We start from the raw sequence: 26,005 nt of genomic DNA on the forward strand, positions 1-26,005 counted from the left end.
GTGGGCGGAGAGATAGGACACAGCCAAAGCCTTTTGCTGTCAAAAAGGCTTAATCCAGCTGGACCACCTCAAAGCCAGCTGCAAAAGTCCCCACGTGTGCATTCTTGATGCCAGCCCTGCCTGGCCTTCCCTCTGCTCTGAGACTCCGAGAACAGGCATGGGCCCTGGGGATCACAGGGGCTCAGCGCCGGCTTGGGACTGACTGAGCAGAGCATGGCCTCGAGGAGAAAAGACCAGGGCAAGACAGAGGCTCTGAAGATCTTGCAAAGGCCAGCGATGTTAAGAGCCTGGACCTGAGGGTGGCTGAGGGGATGGACAGGGGCTACTCTGACCAGACTTAGGACACTGATGGCCTGTGGGGACTGAAGGAGAGAAATGGGCTAAGAACGCCTCTGTGGCTTCCAACCCAGGCAACTGGGCTTTGAGCAGAAGACCAAGCCTTTCAGAGAGGATAATGAACTTGGCTTAGATCACGTGAAGCACTTGATTAATCAGAGAGGAGCTTTAACTCCAGAAAAAACAAGATTATCCATCTATATGACAAAAGTAAATATATCAAAGAACATTTTGAAATGCAATCAAGCGTGTTTATTGAAATAAACTGTGAGTCATACAGATTGTTTTCCACGCGATATAGATGTCATACATTTCTTCTAGTAACAGATTATAGCCAGATGAAACACAACAGTAGAAGAGTCTAGAATAATAAATTTTATTCCTAAGAGTCTCCCTAGAGACCAGCAAACCCAACCCTTGGATAGATGAGGCAACTAACGACCGGAGAGACTGGCGTTCTCACTCTACAAACGGTTAGGGCACTGAGTGTATGCCAGGCACTTCCTTGGCGCTGGACATATACAAGTAAACAGAACGTGGTACCCGTACTCAGGTTGCTCATGGCCAGGCTCGTGGGCGACAGCATCCAGTTAGCAGGGAATTAGCACACACCCTAATATATCTGATGAGAACAGCAAGCTCAAGCTACAGAGTGCACCCAACCCGGGCCTGGGAGCCGCTCTCTGCAGGTTAAATGTGAGCTGACCTGGGAAGGATGAGTAGAAGTCTCATAGACAGCTTGCCAGACTGTCCCAGAAGGCTTGGGTGAGGGAAAGCATCGTGCAGTTAGTGCATCGAAGGTGATCAAGTACCGAGGAATTCCAGTCCTGGATTCTTAAGACAATAGTCTCCCGACTCCTAGTGCAGTGATATTTTTAGAATACTGTCTTTCTAGGTTCCCCGACAAATATGGGATGATTCGGCACGTACAGCAACAGTCTTGCATAGAGAAAAGGACCCATACACGGCTCACACATACCCGGGTAGAGACATTAGGATTTCCAAACCCTCTTATTTAAAATGTCTCTTTGAGGAATAATTATTTTGTATTGGAGCCTTTCATTTCCTCCCAAAATTTACATAAATCAGGTCATACCATAAAGCTCTTAAGTCTGGAAGGGATTTTAAGGAACTACTTTGCAGTGGCGAAGGGGGTGGGAGGCTGGGCAGGGGGAGCCGTGGCCACCTGGTGCCGGCAATATTGGGGCCACAATCTATAGAGAACAGAAAACTTTCTCATGAAAGGGACCAAACCGGTTCTGCATTTTATCATCTCATGGCACGTGGCAGCAATCCAGTAATTCTCGGTCACACCAGTAATGCAACCCTCTTCCCTGCCAAGGCGGGTGTCTTTTCCGTTCTCTACCACCCCTCGCCCACGTCTGCCCCGTGCCCGGATCCACCTGCAAGCGTGGAAAACACATCTCCCCCACGGGCTGCACCAGCGCTCTGTAAACATAGCTTGAGGAGTCAAAATCATATGTACAGAAAACCCCAGACCAATATTTCTCTTCCTGCAATTACGGTATTTCTCTCCAGTGAAGGCTCTCGCTTCTCAAAAGCCTCCAATCCCTCTGGAGCTGCTGGGCGCTCACAGGCTTACCAGGAGCAGTCCTCGCTCATCCTCTCGGCCCAGGCCGTCTGGCAGGTGCTCGGTGGGATGAACACCGAGGGGTCTTTAATGCCCAGTTGTATGTCAAAAAACCGCGTGGACAAGATCACACTGTAATTTTTGGTGAAGGTTTCCTGGACAGGATAACAATCCTTGGTGGTATAAATGCCGATCCAGGTTTCATCTGTCAGAGGAAGGGAAGTGGACTTTTTTTTAACATAGAAGATAGGCAAAATGCCTGTATTTTTTCTCTTGTAGTAAAACACACATACAATTCACCCTTTTAACTATTTTTAAGGACAATTCAGTGGCATTGAGTATGTTCATGCAAAACCATCGCCACCATCCATCTCTGGAACTTTGTCATCTTCTCCAGTGGAAACTCAGTGCCCTCTAACACTCACTCCCCCTCCCCCCAGCCCCTGGCAACCCCCATCACTTTCTGTCTCTACAAATAGGACCACTCTAGGGACTTCAGAGAAGTGGAATTACATAGTAGTTGTCCTTTAGTGGCTGGCTTATTTCACTTGGCATCATGTCCTAAAGTTTCGGCCAATATTACCTGTGGCTGAATAATATTTCATTGTTTGTGTACACCACATTTGGGGCATTCATTTATCTCCCGAAGGACACTTGGGTTGTTTCTACCATCTGGCTATAAAGATTGATGCTGCTAGAAACAAGGGTACCCACTCATCCTTCTGAGTCCTTGCTTTCAACTCTTCTGGGTATACACCCAGAAGTGGAATCGACAGGTCATGTAATAACTCTATGCTAGGGAACACCTGGGTGGCTCAGTCGTTAAGCATCTGCTTTTGGCTCAGGTCATGATCCCAGGGTCCTGGGATCGAGCCCTGAACCAGGCTCTCTGCTCGGTGGGAAGCCTGCTTCTCCCTCTTTCTCTGCTTGTGTTCCCTCTCTCACTGTGTCTCTCTCTGTCAAATAAATAAATAAAATCTTGGGGGGAAAAAAACCTCTATGCTAAACGGGGGGTACTCTTTGCACACTGTTTTGTACTATTTCCCACAAACACCATAAAGCCTGTGTTCTTGCAACCGTTTTGGGGTAGGTGTACGAAAGCACTGTGGAGAAGAGCTTCATGGCTATAAACAAAAGCAGACACTCAGAATAATGGGAGTAGATCTGGTCTCTGTGACTTTAGAAAGTGACATGAGGATTCTAAAGTAGACCTCAGACGATGTCTTCCGTGTCACAGATCTCAGGACCACTCAGTGTCAGGGCTGAGGATAAGCCCATAACAGCCAAGGGGGCAGAAAGGCGTAGGCAGTGCTAGAAGGCTGAGATGTTTCAAATATGATGCTTAGAATCTGGAGCTAAACAAGCAGCAGAGTACACAGATGGGTTGGGGAATGACTTCAAAGCAGGTGTGGGGAACATTAAACAATTTACTTAAACTTACAAATTGCCCTAACTACCCTTCCTTAATGGACTTAAACTTTTCCCCATCCTGCTTCCTGAGATGCAGCACTTAGCTATTTCATGAAGGCTTACACGATCTAGCGGACTTTCTGTCAGACCACTCCTGGACAGTGATCTGCTCCTGGGGCCCCCCTATGGAGTACTGGTCCTCAAACGTGGCATTCTGAGGAATGTCTAGAGGGTCCCAGGGCTCCGTCAGGCTGATCTTCGAACACTGCTTGGTGGCTTGTTCAATCTGAAACATCACTCCATCCTTATAGAGCAAAATATATTCAAATAATCTGAAAGACAGATACAGAGAGAACGGATCAGGACCCTGTCTTACAGTCATCATGCCTCTTATCGACATTCAGTCCAAAGGCCCTTCAATACAAATTACTCTTAGAACAAGTAGAAAAAAACAGTTCTGCTTGCAAGGCAATCACTTACTTATTTATGAGCACTCGACACATTGACAACCTAAATATGAAATCATTAAAATTCAGAGCTCGAAATTGAATACTGAATCACGGAGTACCTATTACCCGCCAGATCCTATGCTTAGGCTTACAAACACAGGGAAGATGGGGAAGCCCTGGGTTAATGACTGAACTATGACCTTTTAGCCACAGGGACCCAGGAGGATTTGATCCTTGGCTGGGCCGAGTTCTTCTTGGAGCACTAAGTCAGGAGTCCTTGGGGTGCACTGAAGGTAGCACACCCAGAAGCTGCTAAGGTCAGCCCACACCTATGCCTCATTGTCTCGACTCTCAGTGAGTCATGGGTTCCAGTAAGGCATAGCTGCGGGAAAATGAGGGCCCCTCCCATACCTGGAGGAGACTGGATGCAGACAAAAGTTGAGGGGACCCCAGAGTCACTGGTTTCCCGCACAGTTTGCTCCAGGCCCCGCCTCTCCTGCCCACATGTACAGCCCCTGTGGGCAGCAAGTCAGACGGACTCCCAGGCTGGGCGGGGAGCTGCAGATGCCCTCCCCATCGCCCTGCACACCACGTTGTCCCCAGTCCTGTGTGGATCGTAAGGCTAAGCCATCTTGATGTCGGGGGAAGCCAACAAGTTGGGCTTCCCTGTGTTTGTCAATCCAAAACTCAGGCCACAGCTGCTGGTCCAGCAGAGTGAGGTTGTGGCTCTGACCTCACACAGTGAAATTCACAACCCTCGAGGGCAGAAGAGCTGAGGGTGGGGGAGGGCTTCCCCTGAAAAAAAAGATGTGAGACGGTCTCCACCCCACAGCCTCCATCTGCCTCTAGCGCAAACGTTTGCCATCTCAAGTCCAAGCTTAGAAAGTATTTTCTTCAGAAAAACTATTACAAACTATCGTTGTCTACATGGTCAAAATAGTACCACTATCAGGATTACGCTTCTGCTTTCTACGATCCAGTATGGAAATGTGAACATGACCTCACTTTATATATTTAGATACATTATCCATCCTGCTTCATCCCAGCAAACGCTTGAAATGGCTTACGAGGGTCAAACCCACGCCTTCTAGAAGTGGGAGTGACTGCAGACAGAAGAGAAAGTGTTCCCTTGCTGCAATGCTCTCCCAGAAAAGTGGAGCCAACCTCCAGCTTCTGATAAAAGCACACACGCAGGGTTCCCACTGAACTACAGCCCTTTGCGGGAGCTGGGTAGACTGTCGCTCTTGCCTGGTGCCTGGTGAAGTCCCGCACAGAACAGTCTAACATTCATGCACGGAGTACAGACATATTACTCTCAATGTTAGAGGGCTGTCCATTCACAAATATGGGACTCTGTACACAAATCCATTTCCAGGAGCCATTCAGGGACGGCGGGCCCCCCAAAACACCGTGTGTCCTGGGGGGGGCTCTTTTTTATTCTCACTATCAGCACCATCCTCTCATGCCTTCCCAATCCCCAGGGGTCTGCAAGGCAGGCTCTTTATGCAGCTGGACATGTCCCCTGTAAACTCAGAGGCTGGGGGAAGCTGTTTCCGACACAAACCAAGCGAGAGTCAAGAAGGAAGCCAGGAGAAGCACTAGCAAGCTGGGACTCCAACAGCGGAGCATTTGCTGGACGCATTTCTTCTCCAGAGGCCCAGTGTCTGGAGATCCCCATGCAGAGTTATGATGTTTCTTTTCTTGTAATAAACTCTCTTTTTTTCTGCCTGGAACTTTCTGTGTGACTCAGAAGCAGGGCTCATTTCTAATTGGAGGACTCTGCTGTTCCACCTAGAGCCCCGGAGGACAGCCACCGGCACAGCTGTCCAAGGAGAGACAGCGCACGGCCCTGCGCGGATCCCAGGGCCATGGTCGCCCGGTCAGCCCACAGCCGGGGAAGGGGATGGGGCAGAGAGGAACACTGCCAGCTTCACTACTGTCCCGGGGCCAGGTCTGCCCATCCACAGAGGGAAAGTTTAATTTTAAAGTGAGAATGCTAGACTTGAAAGAACCATCACAAACTGTTACCACTTATCCATTCTGGGTGGTCTGAACACAGGTGTTTGTTCCAGTGTACTCAGTACTTGGCTGTTTCCAAAATATTTAATTTTTTCGCAAGAGACCATCATCTGATATTGAGGTTATGTTGACAGTGCCTTAAGTAAAACAGAAAATACTCATTTAATGGGAAACCAAATACAACCATATAACTGTTTGGTTGTTTTTCGAAATCCCATATGGATATCATTGCTCGTGCTGCTCTGTATGGAGTTTTGGGACACAGAAGGTTTTGATGATGCTGTTGTGACTTAGGTGTTGATGTGAGCATAATTCCTAGTTAAGAGGTAAGTTTCTCCATTGCCAAGAGGATACAGGCTGTGAAGCCTGATAGAATCATTAGGTCAAAACGCAGAGATCAGCCAGGGTTGAAATGAATCATCGGCCTGGGATGCTGTGCGGGTAATAACCCGTAGACCCGAAGGACTGGACTGACCGTCTTCAACCGAAACTCGATCCCGGGAAGCGAGATCAAAGCCTGGCTCCGACATGGAGGAAGCTGGGAGGACAGGAGTCACAAATCACATTCCCGGGGTCCAGGCAAGGTGAGGTGCTGGAAAGGGCCTGGAGGACGAGGCGGGCAGGTCAGGCCCGGGTCAACAACAGCCGGCAAACTCCTCCTCACTGGCCAGACCCCAAGCAAAGCACAGCTCCCGGGAGGGCCCTGCCAGGCCTCAGCTGCCAGCAAGGTCAGGCCGGCCAGGCCCGGCCAAAGGGTCAGCAGGCTGAGCTCTCCACACCAGCCTCAGTGCAGACGTGCCCAGTGCCCCCATTTTGCCTCGCTCCTCACGGGACCAAGGATTCCAGTTGCTTTGGACAAACTGTTCAGGCTGCACTGATCATCTCTGTTGTTCCTGAAATCCACTGTCCTGAAAATTAGGCCCCACGATCGTCATGTTTCCTCAAACACTGAAAACCTGTAGAAGTTTTATATCTTCTGGGATTTGTACAGCTGACTCATGTTCAACAGGAAAAAAAAAAAATCCAACAGTACAGAAATGGAAAATGAGTAAAAATTGCCCAGAAACTCACACTTACAGAAGTAACAACTCTGTGCATCTGTGTCTAAACATATATGGGTATTTTTATTTAAATTTCTTTAAATTGTGGCAAAACACACGTAACATAAAATTTGCCATCTTACCCATGTTCAAGTGTGTAGTTCAATAGCGTTAAGTATATGTGTATTGCTGTACAAACAATCTCCAGAATTCTTTTCATTTTGCAAAACTGAAACTCTGCCCACTAAGCAGCTCCCCATGTCTCCCTGCCCCAGCTCCTGGTAACCACCATTCTACTTTCTCCCCCTGTGAACTTGACTCTCTAGGTGCCTCTATAAATAAGGGGAATCATACAATAGTTGTCCTACTGGCTTATTTCACTCAGCATCATGTCCTCAAGGCTCATCCATGCTGCAGTGTATGTCAGAATTTCCTTCCTTTGAAAGGCTAATATTTCACTAAATGTAGAGGCCACATTTTGCTTATCTCTTCATCTCTGTATAGACTCTGGGTTGTTGCCACCTTTTGGCTATTTTGAGTAACGCTGCTATGAACATACTGTGCAAATATCATATCGATTTTTCATTATGTGTACTAGACATGCTTTACAAAAATGAGTGAATTATGTTTTATAACCTATTGTTTTAAGTTCAACAATTTGTCCTTCATATCCTTCTAGGTTAAAAAAATACAGATTTATAGAATCACTTTTTATTAATTTACTATGAAATATTTTTAAAATGCAGAAATTAAAGGACTAGCCCAAAAATCACCTTTGTACCTACCAGTTAAATTCCATAATGTTGACATTTTGCTATATTTGCTTTATCTAGTTTCTAAATATTTGAAAAAAATACTTTCTGCCTCCTCACCACACTATTATTATCACACTTAAGAAATGAAAATTCATTCCCGGGGTGCCTCTCTGCTCAGCAGGGAGCCCGCTTCCTCCTCTCTCTCTCTGCCTACCTCTCTGCCTACTTGTGATCTCTCTCTGTCAAATAAATAAATAAATAAAATCTTTTAAAAAAAGAAAATTCATTCCCTAATGCTACCACCTAATATCTGGTCCATATTCAACTGTCCCCCAAATGTGAATTTTAAAGTTTCTTTTTTTTTTTTTTTTAATCAGAAGCCAGGGTGCCTGGATGGCTCAACCAGTTAAGCATCTCCTTATTTCTCATATGTAAAGAGAGAGTAGAATTTTGAAGCTCCAAGCATTATTATGAAGATGATTTGAATCAGCAGATATAAAGTTGTTATACAAATGTAAGGGATTGTAGCTTTGTAGGCAAGCCTCCCGGTGGTCACGTTTACGATCCCCAGTTAATGTCTGATGAGGAAACTGCGCGTTTCACCTGCGCACAGAAGATACGATCGGTGATGTGCCAGAGAAGGGCTGTTCATCCGGCAGGATGGAAGGATGAAGGAGAGAATGGTCCTGGGTCCTCTAGTGGACCCCGCCGGAGCAGACCCACAGGCATATCTCCCTTTCTCTCTTGCCTGCCTCTCAACACCCAGGCTGAGGAAGTATTCTCATTGACTCCCTTCTTTTGTTTCCCTTGGTGGTGGGGGTATAGCTGGTTCCGGCCTCGCAGATCTAAAAGGAAGTCTGTTGGAAGAGGAGATCTGCTGGCGAGTTCTCCTCTTTCCAAAAAACAGACTCCCTGTCCCGCTCTCCATCCTTGAACACAAAGAAGTAATGCTTGGAGTCCAGGGTGGCCACTTGGAGACCGTGAGGTAACGAGTCAGCCTGCCATCTTGCAACTGTGAGCCAACTTTTTCTGGGAATGGCAGAGGAGAGGATGGCAGGGGCCTTGATAATACTGTTGAGTCAGACCTAGGAACACGCATCACCAGCATTCTGAGGCTTTCTGAGACAAACATCCTTATAGTTCTGGCCTCTGTTAGTCAGATTTTCTGACATGCACAGCTGAAAGCGCCCTAAATAAGGAAAATCCACTGCTTTATAGCTCTGATCTAGCAGATGCTTTTTAACAACTCTCTGAGAGCCTTTCATTCCAGAATGAGCAGGGCCCAAGGACTTGGCTACGCCCAGAACCCACAATATCAGAGCCTGGCCCGGGTGAAGATAAACCCGAACAGCTACTGCCTGTGTAGCCGGGAGGAAACTGTTTTTCTGTCTTGAACCAAAGCAGTCAAGGGGTAAAAAAAAGAAACAGTCTGAGGCAGGGGCTACCGACTGGCAAATTCCACTGCCTGACTCATTATTAGCTTTCTTTCTTTCTTTCTTTTAATTTGACAGACAGAGATCACAAGTAGGCAGAGAGTCAGGCAGAGAGAGAGGAGGAAGCAGGCTCCCCACTGCGCAGAGAGCCCAATGTGGGGCTCCATCCCAGGACCCTGAGGTCATGAGCCGAGCTGAAGGCAGAGGCTTTAACCCACTGAGCCACCCAGGCACCCTCCTTCCTTCCTTTTTTAAACAGAGGAGAAACTATGAGACTGAGAGCATAATTACATTGTACATAAGGTGCCAGGATTGGACTCCAGGTGGGATCTCCTCCCAAACTCGCTCTAATTCACCAACACATGCTCCTTCCCCTCCTTCGACAAGGGGAAGGAGTGATTCTTCCCAACCACCTATAACTGCTTGGCATCCAGGACATCTTAAATTGCAGAAAAGGGAGTGGACGAATATAATTTTGTGATCACTAAAAGGACTTTGGCTTTTAGGGAAGAAATTTGACAAACTTTGGATTTGTTTCTGATGCAATATAACAGATCAGCGATGTAAGCCAGCAATCTTACTCTTAGCAGGAAGAACCGAGCGGTAGCTGCTTGCCATTCTAGCCCACACCAAGATTGAGTTACACCCGACGGTAATTATGAGACTTAAAAGCAAAACACTATTTCAAAATTGTTGTGTCAGACAGAAACTCATTGTGCAGGCTGACACAACCACATATAACAAAAGGGAAATTAAGTTACTTGAGAACACAGCCCTAGGAAAAGTAAAATCAAAGAATAATTACGTGTGCAATTTAAGGAGCTGTAAGGTGATGGGCTTCCACCACTTGGATTCTAATTCAAAAGGGGAAAAGGCTGCTCAAGAAACTGAAGAGATTTCTTTTTTCCAAGAATGTTTCAGGATGAAAACTGGCAACGTGCAGACAGATACTCTTTCATCTGATGGAAGATAATAAAAAACGTCTAATGAGACAACAGTTCAAGATGTCTTCTTCTCACCACCGAAAAGAAGAGCTTTATTAGTACCAGGATACCCATGTTGCCCTGGTATGCAGTGGTTTCTAGAACTACGTATCACGGGGAGGTAAGGAGTCTGGGAGGGTACGAGGTTAGTCAGATTCGTCCAGCCAGTACCCCGCTTCTCAGGAGAAACATATCAGTTGCCACTGTGTGTAAATATAAACACAGATGCCCTTGCAGCTAACAGTTAATAAGTCTAAAATAGAAATCTTATTTTTTACTTTCAATGGGATTTGAGAAAATACTGAATTTAGGAAACAAAGAATAACGCATGGTTACAAAGATAGCTCTCTAATGAAAAACACAATTATCAAAGTAGAAAACGCAGCAGAGGTAGCACAGAATGCTCTTGATATGGAAAACAAACAAAAAACAAATAAGAAACAGAAGCAGCGGATTAACAGTTACAATTCCAGAACTCTAGGTAACTATAGGGATGCCTGGGTGGCTCAGTCGATTAAGTGTCTGCCTTCAGCCCAGGTCATGATCCCAGGGTCCTGGGATTGAGCTCCACATCGGGCTCCCTGCTCAGCCAGGAGTCTGCTGGTCTCCCTCTGGCTCTGCACCGCACCCCCCCACCCCACTTGTGCTCGTACATGCACACTCTTTCTCTCACTAATAAACAAGTGAATAAAATCTTTATCAAAATCTCTGGAACTGTACCACCAGAGCCATACCCTCTCTGAAGAAAATTAATTGAATACATTTTCTAGCTGACTGAGACATGAATCAAAATAAAGGTTTCAGATAGATAACCCTATCAGCATGAAAGATACCGCAGCAAACAGTAGAAGGGGTAAAACCATTTATGTTTCTTTTGTGGCAATGCTACTTAGAAGTTTGTGTAAAGTTTGTGCAAACACTCACACAATAGAACTTCCTCTGTGTTTAACACATGAAGCAGATGACCTTATAGAGGCTTGACTCAGTATCGTGAAAGAAGGAACAGAAGAAATCTCCCAAGCACTTTAAATTCTTTTCAACTTACTGAGTGGAACCTAAATAAATGCTTGTATTTTTCTAGAAGAAACTGTGTTCTGGTGACAGAAAAATGGATTCCCAAGCTTCATCCCCTCACTCCTTAAGAGAACGGAAACATCACGAGGGAAACTCTCCGGGGGTCCCAGGGGCAACCTAGGTAAGCAACAGTTCATTGCTCACAGTTCTGGAAGTTGGAAGTCTGACAGCAGGGTGCCCGCCTGGTTGGGAAGGGCTCTCTTCTGGTCATAGACTTCTCATTGTATCTTCACATGGAGAGGCCAGCTAGCTCTCCAGGGCCTCTTGAATAAGGACACTAATCCCGTTCACAAAGCATCCATCGTCATGACCTAATCACCTCCAAGAGACCCCACTCGTAATGCCTTCACCTTGGGCATTAGTTTTTCAACACATGAATATGAGAGGCTGGAGCCTGATTGGGGGAGGGGGATCGCCATCCAAAATACAGTGTGTGACAAAGGGGACAGGGAGAGGGCTCGATTCAGAGCGAGGGGGGACTCCCACATCCAGAGGAAACACATAAATCACATCAGAACACAGCACGTAACGTGACATTTCAGTGGATATTAAATCTGGGGTCCATTCTCTCCCCAGCACCTCTGCTCCCCACAGGGCAAGCTGGTAAAACTGCCTACTGCCCTGTTCCTTCTGGAATGAGAGCTTCATCATCTTGTGCTTTCTCCACATTTGCTGCCACTGCCTCACCACATCTCCCAGGGCCCCTCTGCCAAGACTTGTCCCTGGAATTCCTGAGGAGACACTGTTCCCTCTTGATATCAGCCAACTCAGTAACCCCATGGTGGCCCGGGCATCTTCCTCAAAGGAATGATCTGCCTTTCTCAACTTGACATCCTGGATCATCAGCTTCTTGATGACACTGTCTGGGAAGGAGGACTTACAATTCCAGAGAATATAAGCTGTACCTCAGTAAGGGACTTGGCGGGGGGGCAGCGGGGGCCGTGGGCGCATATGTTATAAAAGCTTCGGAAATCAGTGCAGATGGTCCAGCTTACCACAGTCCTCCCTCCAGGTATTTTCAAATAAATTCAGAAGGCCTTGCATTCATCATGGCTGAACCTGGATCCCACACCAACTAGTCTGGTGGTTCCTAAGTTACAGCTCACCTGCAGCTGATAATGCTGTGTTAGAACAAGGACCTAATGTGCCCCCCAGCCGTGTACCACCATTTTTCCACCTGACAACACCTTCCTTTGCGATTTCTCAGATGCTCCACAACACCAGGGTCTTCGGGAGCTATGATCTGAGAGACTGTGGTTTACTTAATAAACCACAAAACATTCCATAAATTCACAACTGATTGTTAAAATGTAATCATGAGGAAAAAGAAAATTGGAATAAAAAAAGGATACCAGTAGATAAGGTCTGAAGTTGTTCCAGGGTTCAGAGAATATCATGTACAAATTTATTATGATGATTAATATAATCCTGATGAAATGGAAGATCTTCTAGGAAAATATAAATAAGCCAACTAACGCAGAATGAAGCAGAAAGTTAAGTGGACCAATAGCCAGAGGAAAATACCCTTACGGTGGCCTAGTGAGATCTTAGATCTTTGACCTTAAAAAGAGATCAAAGAGTTTCTTCTTCAAAAGGAGTTAGGTCCTAATGGTTTCGGGAATTAATTTCTTCCAACCTCGAGGCTGGAGAGGATAGAGACATATTGAAGACCTGCCAATTCTTTTATAATTTTACAAATCTTTTCTACATTAAAATATGGAAAGCAGAAAAATAAAAACTAAAGAACAAGATAAATTGTGGCTATGGATTAAAAACAAATCTTCAATAAAATGTTATTGAGTCAAATCAAGCAGACTTGTAAAAGACTATTTAATACCCATCCTTATTAGAAGAAATTCTTTACAAAATAGGTCAGAAAAATAGTTACTGAACTTGATATTTACTAAACCAATGGCCCATAGGGGACTTACCTGGGGAGGATTAGAGACAGTCACAACAGAGCGAGAATCACAAGGGGGTGTGACATCACTGCAGGCACGCCATTTTGCCCTACCATTTCTTCTTTATCATATCAGAAATGACCAGAAATCATTAGAGTCCATATAGGCGTGAGTGTGGGAAACACAAACAATCACATTCTGCCGGCTGAGATGTCTGCCTTTGGAGCAACCTTCCCAAAGGGCAAAGTTGTCACAACCTAAAAATGTGCAAATCCCTCTTCTATCATTTTCTCATATAGGAATGTATCCAAAATATGTTAAAAAGCGGTATGCATCTAATTGCACACAAATACAAGGCAAGGGGTGTAGTAGTCTATACTAGTGGGAAACAGACAGGAAATGAATATGACTATCCCATAATAAGGGACTGCTTAAAGAAGCTATGTTCTACTCATTGGCTAGAACACCACAAGTCATGAGAAATGGTTCTGTTAATGGTTACTTAGTGGCATGAGAAGTTCACACAATATTTAGTTAAATTTAAAAAATGAAGAGCATGTTTCCATTTTAATTTTAAAATCACAGGAAATACACAGGAATAGGGAAGGAAATCCATATGTACATAGGTACATACATCAGAGTTCTTAGTCCCATATAGCAGGACAATGAGACAATTTTACTCTCTTTATGTTGCTCTTCTGTGTTATGTAGATTTTCCACCACGAACATCTACAATGCTAGTAGTCCAAAAGCCATGAAAATGGTATTTATTCACTCAGCACATATTTATTGAGTCTTGTGATGTACCAAGCGCTTCTAGGTGCTGGAGCTTGGGTGATAAATCAAACCCGTAATATTCTCTCCCTCATGGAGGCGAGACAGACAATAAAAACCAGACACACTCACTGACCAGACGATGTCACCCAGGGATCGTGTCTGGAGGAAAAGAGAACAAGATGTGGTGGGGAGTGGCTGGTAGGGAGGGTTCACAGAAGGCCCCTCTGAGGGGATGGTGAGCTGAGACCTGAATAAGGAGAAGCTGGGAGTTGGAAGATGATAGCAGTGGACTAGTCAGTATGGATAAGCTTGCACAGTATATTGTTAAGTGAACAAAAGCCCATTGTAAACAGTGTATGCTTCAGTATTCATGCTGTGCGTCTTAGAATCACCTAGGACAGGGGTACCTGCAGTGGAGCAGAGGCTGAGCATCCGACCCTTGGTTTTGGCTCGGGTCATGATCTCGGGGTCATGGGATCGAGCCCTGTGTCAGGCTCCATGCTCAGCGGAGAGTCTCCCTGCCCCTCTGCTCCTCCCCACCTCACTGTCTCTCAGAGGAATAAAAAAATCTTTAAAAAATCACCTAGGATATTCAGAAGACATTACAAGTAGCCATAACGGTGGAGCAGTGACAGATAATTTTTACTTTTTCTGTGCATACCTGTCGTTGGGTATCCTTTTACAATGAGTAGAGGTCACCATTATTATTCATTTCCTCTTCAACTATTCAAACAAAATCTATATCTGTGGTGTTGGAGATAACAGCAACAACCAGATAAAAATTCCTCATGGTGGAATCTTGCTTCAGGCAAGGCGAGGCAAAGGAGATGAAGGGACGGGTTTAAAAAGCACTAAATAGGGATGCCTGGGTGGCTCAGTCCATTGGGTATCTGCCATCAGCTCAGGTCATGATCCCAGGGTCCTGGAATCGAGTCCCACATGGGGCTTCTTGCTCAGCAAGGAGCCTGCTTCTCCCTCTGCCTGTTCTGCCTGCAGCTCTCTGTGCTCCTGCTCTCTCTCTCTCTGACAAATAAATAAATAAATAATCTTAAAAAAAAAAAAAAGCACTAAATAGTAGGTCCAATTGTGGTCGGTATCTTGAAGACATTAAGCGATGTGGTGTGGTGTATGAGAATGCCGGCTGGAGAGACAGTCTAATTTGGGAGGAGGCTGTGCAGCTTTTTAGGGAGAAGGCTTTCTATGCACAGGAAACAACAACCCAAATGCCAACAGGGGGAAGCTTGCTGAGCTGGGTACAGGAGGGGGCTGGCGAGGAGGGGCTGCTGCATGCTCAGAGACAAGATATGGGGGCGAGATGGCAGCAGATCCATCAGGGCGGCTGGGCCCTGGTAAGGAGAGTCACTCTGACAGACAGAAAGGCACTGGAGGGTTTTGAGCAGAAGAGTGACCTGATATATTTCTAGCAGAATCATTCAAGCTGCTATGTTGAGAACAGACCAAAGGGGCGGGGACGGAAGGAGGAAAACCCGAGGTTAGCACAAGAAGCCCAAGCAAGAACAATGAGGGTTTGGGTCTTCACGATGACAGTGAACATGGGGTCAGATGCTGGGTCTATATCAGAATGAGAGTGGACAGGATTCACTTATGGACTACCTGTGGCATGTGGGAGAAGAACTCAAGGATGACTCTAAGGGTTGATCCTGAGCAACTGGAATTGCTATTAAGTGAACCTCAGAAACCTGCAAGAAGAACATTTGTTGGTTTGTTTGTGCATTTGCAGGGCAGGCATTAGTTTTGGGTAAAGCCATGACTGAGCTGAGGGCACCAAGCGAGGGGTGCAACAGAACAGTAAAGGCATGTAAACAGTAAAGCATGGCCAGCCCGAGCCCTGGGATGTTCTACCACTGATGGTCGCAAGAAGAGCGGGAAACGGGGCACCTGTGTGGCTCAGTGGGTTAAAGCCTCTGCCTTCAGCTCAGGTCATGATCCCAGGGTTCTGGGATCGACCCCATGTCGAGATCTCTGCTCAGCAGGGAGCCTGCTTCCTCCTCTCTCCCTGCCTGCCTCTGTGCCTACTGGTGATCTCTGTCATATAAATAAATAAAATTTAAAAAAAAAAAAAAGAAAGAAAGAAAGAAAGAAAGAAAAGAAGAAGAAGAGCAGGAAGAGCAAAGGGGACTGAGAAGCCAAGGGAGTGGGACGGAAGGAGGGACACCACAAGATTGTGGTCTGTGAAGATACCAAATTGGAGGAAGTGAGCCCAGGAAAATGAGGAGTGATAAAGGATCGTTCAGTTACGATGGGAAGCATATCATTCTTGAGCAGAGCAGGCCCAGCAGAATTGTGATACTCAGGGATTGACTGGAGAGGGTTCGAGAGAGGGTGGGCTTCGAAGACTGGACTTCGCGTGAGATTTGCTCTAAGTCGATGGAAAGAATGGGGTTTCAGCTGGTGGGATCAAGAGAGGAATTTTTTCTTTAAAGATGGGTAAAATAAAAGAAATTATGAAAGGGAAAATAGAAGAGTTTTACTGGAATCGGGGAAATATAACACTATCACATTTATTCCAGGAAAAACAAACCACTAATTGGTGGAATATTTTCAGATCTTTGGGCACTCTGCCCCTGACCGCCATCTTCGAGGGCAGAGTCGGGGAGAAACAGCTCAAGGTTGACAGAGAGAAGTAAAGATGTTTTCAGAGCAGTTTGGCGACCACCTCTGGCTTCTACTTATAAGTTAGTCTTACACCCCACCAGCCCTATTACTCCGGGGGGCTTGTCTTCCTTGGCACTCAGCCTCCCCACCGCCTGCTTCTCCTCGGCATCCCAGCATCAACCCTGTGAAATCCAGGGTCAACAGACCCACCGAATGAAGACTCAAAGCAAACTTTACGGGCTTCCAAGAAAATCTCTTTCTTGAAGAAAAACTCAATTTTGCAAATCGGCATGATTCACTTTCGGGGATCAAAAGGCCACCAGCAGTCAGACTTCCTGAGCTAATAATAAAAGAAAATGCCGGCTCTAGCCATCAGAGATCAAGGGGAGGGAGTAGAGGCAAAAAGGAGACATTCTCCTAAAATTCTGAAAGTTGTGATTTCTGAAAATATAAGCCCAGTCCACACAAAACAGGGTTGTGATTAAATAAATTTGTGGAGGGGCACCTGGGTGGCTCGGTGGGTTAAGCATCTGCTTTTGGCTCAGGTCATGAACTCGGGGTCCCAGGATGAGCCCCACATCGTGCTCCCTGCTCAGCGGGGAGTCTGCTTCTCCCTCTCCTTCTGCCCCTTCCCCTTGCCTGTGATCTCTTGTGCACACTCTCTCAAATAAATAAATAAAATCTTATAAATAAATAAATAATCAATTTGTTGAGCAGTTCATACTAATTTACCTCCCCCAGCCACATAGATGGATTCTGAGGATTTACAACAATATAACCCTGAGAAATCCAAAAGAAGAAAAACATACAAAAAATAAATAAATAACCTGATCTGCCCTTTCCTCTCACTCAACAGTGTAATCTAAAATCACTAGATAGGGCCACGCAAGGTTGGCATCTGCATGGCCTATTAGCCCAGGGCACGGAGCCCAAGTGGGGAGAGGGGACCACCCATGTAGGGAGGGCACATCCCAGCGATGCAGAGCTGGTTATCTACGGCAACCAATAATGGAGCCAGTTTTCTCTGAGAAGAGACCTCCAAAAATGAACCCTGTGCAGGTGGAATGGAATTGGAGTTTCTGGTGTAAATATGTATATGGATCAGAATTAGAAGCTTAGCAATGTATGCACACGTAAATTTGTGTGTATGCGTATGAGTAAGTAACTCTGTGTGTTCAAACCTATGTCATACCCTTGTTTTGTCCACTGAGAAGGTCTGGGAGCCACACCCCTAGTAGCCATGAGCACAACTAGAGCAGAGATCTTGGCTTCCAAATATTATTCTCCAGTAAAAGTAACCAGGTTACTTTTACCAGCTCCAGGTTCAGAAATGGTTCATTCTGAGACCCTAGCAGAGTACAGATGATTTTGGAACATCTTACTGCGGCAAAAAGCAAAGAAGTGCTCAGAGAATAAGAGATACATGTTTAAAGAACCTAAGAGCCAACTTTAAGAGGACCCACTGGCCAGATCTGGGATAGTGTGAACATCAAAATGCAATACAGTGAGAATCCTTGAGTCCTTGCTGATATACATAAATGAATAAACTGAGTATCATGAAAACTGGGATGTGTATATGGTTTTGTGTGTGTGTGTGTATGGTTTTAAAAGATCTCTCTACCAGGGAGCCGGGTGCCTCAGCTGGTTAAGTGTTCACCTTCGGTTCAGGTCATGAACTTGGGGTCCTGGGATCGAGCCCTGTACCAGGCTCCCTGCTCAGTGAGGAACCTGCTTCTCCCTCTCCCTCTGCTGCTCCCTGTGCTTGTGATTTCTCTCACTCTCTCTATTGCTGTCCAATAAAGAAAAATAAAATCTTCCAAAAATAATAAAAAATAAAATATCTCCCTACAGGGGAGCCACCTGGGTAGCTCAGTCAGATGAGCACCTGACTCTTGATTTCAGCTCAGGTCATGATCTCAGGGTCCTGGGGTTGAGCTCCAAGTCAGACTACCCACTAGGCATGGAGCCTGCTTAAGATTCTCTCCTTCCCTCTCTAAGGGAAAAAAATAAAATAAAATAAAACACCTCCCTACAAAATACACATTCATTAAAGAGTTAAAAAGTGTCACTTCACACCAAAAAAACCTTGCAGCCATCAGTTAGTTACCCAGGTGATGCCGGTGGACATCGCAATGCAGCAGGAACAGGGTACTACCTCCGTGGTATCCTACTGCAGGTGAATAACCAGAATCTCATTGTAAGGAGATGTTAAACAAACCCAGATCAAGGCCCATTCTACCAAATCACTGGTTTGTAATCGTCCAAAGTATCCAAATGCAAGGAAGAGGGAGGAACCGTTTCAGCCAGAAAAACACAGAAGTCAGGACACCTAAAAGCAGTGCTTGAATGTAAACTGTGTCCTTTCACTATAGAGAACATAAATGAACAACTGGCAGAACTTGAAAGAGACCCAAGTTTCAGAGGGTAGAAATGAATCCATGTTGTTAATTTCCGGGTTTCTGTGGCCCTGTTGCTCTCGTGCCAGGGAATAGCCCTCTTTGCAAGAAATGCAAGCCCACATCTCTGGGGGCGGTGGGGATATCAAGCTGGCAACTCACCCTCCAATGATTCGGAGGGGGGGCGATGGGGTGGGCGATGTCTGGGTCCTGACTTTCTGTAAGAGTCTGATAGCTTCACAACAAAATAAAACTCTACATTGGGAGGGGAAAACACCCTTATCCTGCTCTTCAAACACAATGATGGCTGAAGTTGCCTAGTATGATAACAGCCATTAGAATTAATCTTCCGCAGCAGATAGGTGCAGGAACTCTGTAAGCAATGCTATCCATGCCCTGGAATATTCCCCCGCCACCCCACCTCTGCACAGACCAGAGCCTTCTGAGTCTGCAGCCAGAGAGCTTAAGGGTGGCCCCTCATTTCTCTGCCCAGGAGCAGAAGTTTAGATGAAAAGGAGAAGGCAGAAAAAGCATTTTGATTTTATCTACACAAAGGGACATGCTGAGAAAAAAAACGTAGAACCCTGGGTATTTACCCCAAAGATACAGATGTTGTGAAAAGAAGGGCCATCTGTACCCCAATGTTTATAGCAGCAATGGCCATGGTCACCAAACTATGGAAAGAACCAAGATGCCCTTCAACGGATGAATGGATAAGGAAGATGTGGTCCATATACACTATGGAGTATTATGCCTCCATCAGAAAGGATGAATACCCAACTTCTGTAGCAACGTGGATGGGACTGGAAGAGATTATGCTGAGTGAAATAAGTCAAGCAGAGAGAGTCAATTATCATATGGTCTCACTTATTTGTGGAGCATAACAAATAGCATGGAGGACAAGGGGTGTTAGAGAGGAGAAGGGAGTTGGGAGAAATTAGAAGGGGAGGTGAATCATGAGAGGCTATGGACTCCGAAAAACAATCTGAGGGGTTTGAAGTGGCGGGGGGGGTGGGAGCTTGGGGTACTGGGTGGTGGGTATTATGGAGGGCACGGATTGCATGGAGCACTGGGTATGGTGAAAAAATAATGAATACTGTTTTTCTGAAAATAAATTAATTAATTTATAAAAATAAAATCATATATTATATGAAAAAAAAAAGTAGAACCCATGTTAAGTTCATTACCTCATGGTAGAAACAGGAGAAACAATGAACGTGTCAGTGGTATCATTTCATCTTTAAGGAAGAAGGCTTAAAGGCTATTTCGTATAAACAGGGTAGACCATTAAAATTAAATCCAAAGATAAAAACCGGATAGGCTGAGAAGTTAGGATCTTGCTGTGGTGAAGCCGGGACTAGAAGCCATGTGTGAAGTCCGATGACTCACTCACTGCATGTCTGTGCTCTTGCCTTTACAATAGGTGGCTTTCTCCAAAATTACAGAATAAAAATGATATTCTGTTCTCCAAGAAATAGAATGTCCAAGAAACTGAGACAGACATGATCTGGTCAGAATTTGAACTGACAACTCACCTGTCATGCCATTTAAAGCCCATTTTTTTCTTTTCACCATTTACCATCCAAAATCCCCGAACATGTAGGACTGGGAATTGATCAGTCTTCTAAGATATTATCCCTAATGTTCCCATGCACATTCTCTATGTCAGCAGCACCATTAATTCCAACCCCCAAGCCACCATTTTGTATGTGGGAGCAATAAGTTACTGGTGGCCTCTCAAAATTCATTCAGTATTGTTTCTCCCACAAAGTTCAACATGTTCGCAGGAACAAAATAATCTTTCTGCTTTTCCTCAGTCTTCCAAATGTAATACTTGTGAGTTTAGTCAAGGAGTCAGGAAAGATAATTGGAACCAGAAAACAAAATAGTATCAATTACTAATATTCCCCATTCTCTGCTAAGGCTGTCTTATCTGAAACTTGTAAAGTTGTTTAATCTTTTCCATCATCTCAGAGAAAAGAGAGCCTGGAAAGTCCTAGTCATTCCACAGTAACTATCAGTGGGATTTTCCATAACAATCTGGATGCAAAATAAAAATCGTAAGAAGTTGATCCAATTCTAAAACTTACTTCTCAACTTACTAATAAATATGAAAAGACAACCCATCCATATTTTCTTCAAATAACATCTGGTTTTTTGGCCAGACTGATGATACCTGAAAAAGTTTCCATGTTAGTTCCAGCAAATCTACATTTAAAGAGCTTAAAAATGCATTTATGCACTAAACATTCTTTTCTCCCTCCGAGTGAGGGCCAGAGATGGGACTGTGAGACAGCATCTTGCCAAGAAACTGAGAAGAAGGGGAATAAAACTGCCTTCTAGAATCTGAACTGTGAAATCAACACTGGATAGGTCAGGACAAAGAAATGAGAAATCACCTATCACATGGGGACAAAAAAGTTCTAGGCCAGCAAGACTTGGCTGTGACCCCACCAAAGACATAATGCACACATATAAGGACTATACGAATCGATCGCAGAGTCATAGATGAAGAAGGGTTGCTAAGACAGCTTGAACCTACTCACCAAGCCTCTGTGCAGAGTGGAGGAAGTCTGGACCCACAGGGTTGTGGTAACATAGAACCAGCAACAAGCCATCTTTCTGGTGAAAAATGAACACATCACTGAATCTCACCTCACCCCATTCCCCTGGGCTGGCCTGTCTTACTCATGATGGAAAGCTCAACTTTGAGCATACTGCCTGGCCTCGAGCAAGCAATCATTGGATTCAGTGACTTTGCTCCAACTCTTTGCTCACCACCTCCTGATTATAATTTGGCTGCCCGCATAGTTTAGCCGACAGGGAAAGGATGATCTGGTCTTGTGGATCTGAGAATCCTGGCCGCCATGCCAGCCCCAGGACTCGCTGAAAGCCTTAACACTTTCGCTGTTAAGCCTGCTTCCTCCGAGTCAGCTCCCAAAGGCAGGGCCCCGACTGCCCTGCCCGGTCTAGTTTCTGAGCCATAGGCTGGCTGGCAGCGAGTCTCTGAGCTACAGTAAGCTCACCAGGATGGTGAGGACGGTGGTGGCCATGGGGACAACTGCAGCCATTCACTGAGCACATTCGAGGGGTCAGACCCTGCACTATGTGCTTTACATACTTGAACTCACTGAACCCCCACCCCCATCAAACCCATCACATACTCTTAGCATTCTCATGTTGTAAATGAGGAAACTGAGGCTCAGAAAGCTTCAGCAATTTACCCCAAGACCCACACTAAGATTCTGCACTCAGACTCGGATTTGTCCGTCTCTAACACTTCACCTCTTACACTGTGAAAATAGGACCTCTGGGGGATAGACCCTTGCGCTTCTCCTGGCCACACTCCTCCACTTCAGCAGTGGGCTCAGAGCCATTGCAGTCCACCTGCAACATGACCGGTCATCAATCCACCCCCATGGCACCAGCCTTCACACCAGTGCACAGAAAGATTAGCAGTTTACCCACAATCAGAAGTGCCAAAAACCAACTCTATCTCAGTGAACCGCATCACTATCCATTCCATGCCACTAGAAGCCAAAAATGGTGGCCTCTCCTTAACCCTTCCCTCCCCTCACCTCCACCATCAATGTCTTCGATTTATGCACTAACCCAGTCCGCTTCTCACCATGACCATGGTCACGACCCAACCTTCTCCTGGACCTCCACACGTCTCCCAGGTCATGTCTCTTGGTCTCGTTTATTTGCAACCATACCGTTCATTTGCAACCAAATCCATTTATAACCTTTCACTGTTTGAAAATCCTTCAGTGGAGCCAGACCTCTCCATGTCCTCTATGCTTCAGTCCTAACAGTGACTAGTCTGCAGGTCTTGGAAGACACCCAGCCCTGTGTGCTCCAGGATGTCCTGCAGCGATAGGTCCACATGCCCCCTGAGCAGCCTTCCCTCCCTAGTCACTGGTGCAAGGCTTGGGGACTAGCTCCTGCTTCAGAGCCTCCAGGAAGCCTGGGTTAGCTGCCCATGTTAAGTGTTCTTGTCACACTCAGCATACCCTTCATCTCGCTGGGTGGGAATTTTCTTTCATGTGACTCCACCCTCAGACTGTGACCTCCCTGCGGCCCAAGACCCGCTCTGTTTACACAAAGTGCTTGCTGTGAAAAAAATGTGTGAGAGTATGGTTAACTGCACAGGTGTCAGAAGCCACCCAGCTTCAAGTCCCAGCTGTGTGGTCTGGAAAAAAAAAATGTTGAATATCCCCGGACTTCAGATTCTCTATGAAACAGAGATCATAAAACCTCCACTGTCATGCTGTTGTGAAATTTTCATGTAATACGTGGAAATTCCTCAGCACTATGCCCAGTGTATAGTAAGTGCTCAAACACTGGTTGTTGTTTACTGTTCTTACTCTGTCCTTTGAGGAGGAACCATAATGCTCTTTAGAGGCCTTAGAGAGCCTCCCAGGCAGCCATGATGACTTGGCTGCTCCGGCCCTCCTCCGCACTCACATTTTACTCTCGGAAATGCATTAGCTTCCATTCTCAAAGACACTGCTTTGAAAGGTTCTGTCCCTTCCGTACTTTCTTCAAGATGCCTAACACTCCAACAAACGCTTTTAGGTGAAATGACATCAAAACTTGCCCCTGATCTTACTGCTCACCAGAACCTTAAACCATGGACATCACAGGGCACGTCCCAATCACACAAATGTCACCCAGAGAGGGAGGCATAACCCCCAGAGGAGCACACATAGGAATGTCCACACCAAAGCAGTGCAGCTGACAGGTGGTGATCCCGAAATAGAAACCAGGTCTCAGAAAGAGGTCATCCTTTCTCGCAGCAGATGTGAAAAGGTGAATTGTGAGACAAGTGGTTTAAGAAAATGGCATTAGTTGTGCAGCTATTAAAAACAGGTTGGGGGCCAACCAATAAGATGGCGATTAAGAACGCGTAAGAGATGGGGTATATAAACAAAGATGATGTTTTTTGATCACTGTATGCAACACTTGCTTTAAAAACTTTAAGGAAGTAGACCAAAATGCCAATAGTTACAATAGGGTGATGACTTTGTGGGCGATATTTTCCTTGATTCCCCACACCTTTCGCAGTGTTGTCCTAATCCTTTAAAAACGCAACAAGAATTCTTAAAATATATACATTCTGGGTGCCTCCGGGCAGATGGCTCCTGAAAGAGATGAGATGGTGGAGATGAGATGCCCACGGATGATGGGGGCTCCCAGCGCCGAGGGCCTGACTCAGCAGCGTGCGGACCCCGGCGAACCTGGGCCCCGGGATGCGGTCCCGCCCCTGCCTGGTTCCTTCTTCACCCGCCCCCGCCCCGCTGAGGATCTCAGCGTGCAGTGGGCCCAGCCCTCCACGCAGCCCCCGACCGGGCTGCCCCCGGCCACCCTCCCCGCGACGTTTCTCCTCGGTAACGGGGAGGCGCCGCCAGCGGTTGGATGGCGGGCGGCCCCACGCTGCCCCGGGCGACCTCGCCCCCGCCAGGCCGGCCCGGCCGCCCACCCACCCCGCGACCCGCGTACCTCTTGCAGGGGATCAGCGCCTTCCGCTCGTCCAGCACCCGCACGCGCTGGTTGAGCCCGTCGTAGGAGAGCAGGGCGCGGCTGTTGCGCCCGCTGCTCTGCCGGTACAGAACCTGGCGGCCCTCCCACTGCTGCGGCGCCTGGCACGGGCGCGGGGTCCCCGGGGCGCCCCCGGCCCCCGCCCCCGCCGCCCCCAGGCCGCAGAGGCCGCCCAACGCCCAGAAGCAGAGGCCGCCCAGCAGCCAGGCGCCCAGGGCCTCCCGGGCCACGCCGAGCGAAGCGCGCCCTGACATCGCCGACCGCAGCGCCCGCCGCCCAGCCGAGAGCCCGCGCCGACCGCAGGGGGCGCTGAACCGCGCGGGCGCCGCGCAGCCTTCCGCGGGGTGCGGGAGTGCGGTCCCGGCGAGCCGGCTGCCTCCCGCCGCCGCCTCCACGGCGGTCGGGACGAGGGCGCGCGAGGTGCAGGAGCCGGGACCGGGGCCTGGGAAGGCTCGGGTGATTCGCGGGAGCTGGGCCGTTGCCCGCTGCGGCTTCTGTTTTCACTTGCTCTCTGCTGCCAACAGGAAATGCAGTGGCAGCGGTGCCACTAGCATCCTGAAGGGCATCCGCGTTTTAAACGGGGGGGGGGGGGGGGGGGAGGGGGGGTTGGACGGAGAGAAGGAGTATGTTTCTCCACTAAGGGAAGCGTGCAGCAGGCGACCAAATGCTAGGAGACCAATTCAAGTTCAAGGTCGGGAAGGCCATGCTCCTGCACTTGCTGTGCCCCCACAGCTTGCCCGTTTGTCAAAACAGACACCCTCTTCCTCCAAATTAGAAATTGAAAGAAGGGTCCCTTCCTGAAGAAATGATATCAATCATTCATCATGACCATTTTCAAGCCCCCAATCTTAGCATAGAGCCAGGGGACTAGAGGACAAGCCCTTGCCCTTGGGCATAGGACTCAGGGACACACTTGAAGTGACACACTTGAGGCCACACTTGAAGTGACAGTGTTACCCTCACCCATCACCTGACAACACCGCAACCCTAGAGGTAGGTAAATTAATTGGGTTTATGGTTTATGTTTTGTAATATTAGGATGTACCATATAGAATCAAGAAAAAAGAAGCTACTTAAAAACAAAAAGGACTCCTGCTTTCCAAATGTATAGCATCTTTTCAGTTGATGTGTGTTTCATGAGTGAGGAAGCAGGCCAGGTGAAAGGGGAGAGAACATGCCTGGATGAAGGACATGGGGACAAGGGAAAGTAGGATAGCACTTTTAAGGAGAGTCGTCTGGAGCCAGATGACTCAGGGCCTTGAAAGCCAGGGAGGGGCATCATCAGGCTTAAGCCTTACGAAGATTTCTCACATGTGAGTGTGGAGAATGGACAGGGAGAAGGAGGAGGGAGATGCTGTTATTATCCAGATGAGGGACAGTGACATCTGCACTGAGACGGTGGCAGCAGGAGAGGGCGGAGCAGAGATGGGGACTGTACACACCGAGGAAGAGCTTTCGGGTTGGGGCCAGTGGGAGCTCAGTCCTGAATGAAGAAAGAAGACAAATCAGTTTAGGCCTGGTTGACTCGGAGATGCCTGTGGGATACACAGATGGGAACATCCCAGGGAGAGTTGGATAAGCACTTCCAGAAAGCAGCAGGGCTAGAGGGCTGGTTTGGGAAGCCATCGGCATCTAGGTGGTAACTGAAGCCACAGGGGAGAATAGCAGGGGAGACCCTTGGCAA

At 46.9% G+C, this 26,005-nt stretch overlaps 1 protein-coding gene across 1 annotated transcript; it reads right to left on the reverse strand.

Moving 5' to 3' along the window:
• Positions 1-565: 565 nt before the first annotated feature.
• On the reverse strand, positions 566-24,814 carry EPDR1 (ependymin related 1). The gene is made up of 3 exons (XM_004739716.2): positions 24,283-24,814; positions 3,461-3,669; positions 566-2,132 (listed from the first exon to the last, which is right to left on the reverse strand). Exons 1-3 carry the CDS (start codon positions 24,573-24,575, stop codon positions 1,936-1,938), a joined length of 699 nt encoding a protein of 232 aa, XP_004739773.2. The 5' UTR covers positions 24,576-24,814; the 3' UTR covers positions 566-1,935.
• Positions 24,815-26,005: the final 1,191 nt, after the last annotated feature.

Source organism: Mustela putorius, unplaced genomic scaffold (genome assembly GCF_011764305.1).
Source record: "Mustela putorius furo isolate JIRA1106 unplaced genomic scaffold, ASM1176430v1.1 tig00003845_pilon_pilon_pilon, whole genome shotgun sequence".
Classification (NCBI taxonomy): Eukaryota; Metazoa; Chordata; class Mammalia; order Carnivora; family Mustelidae; genus Mustela; species Mustela putorius.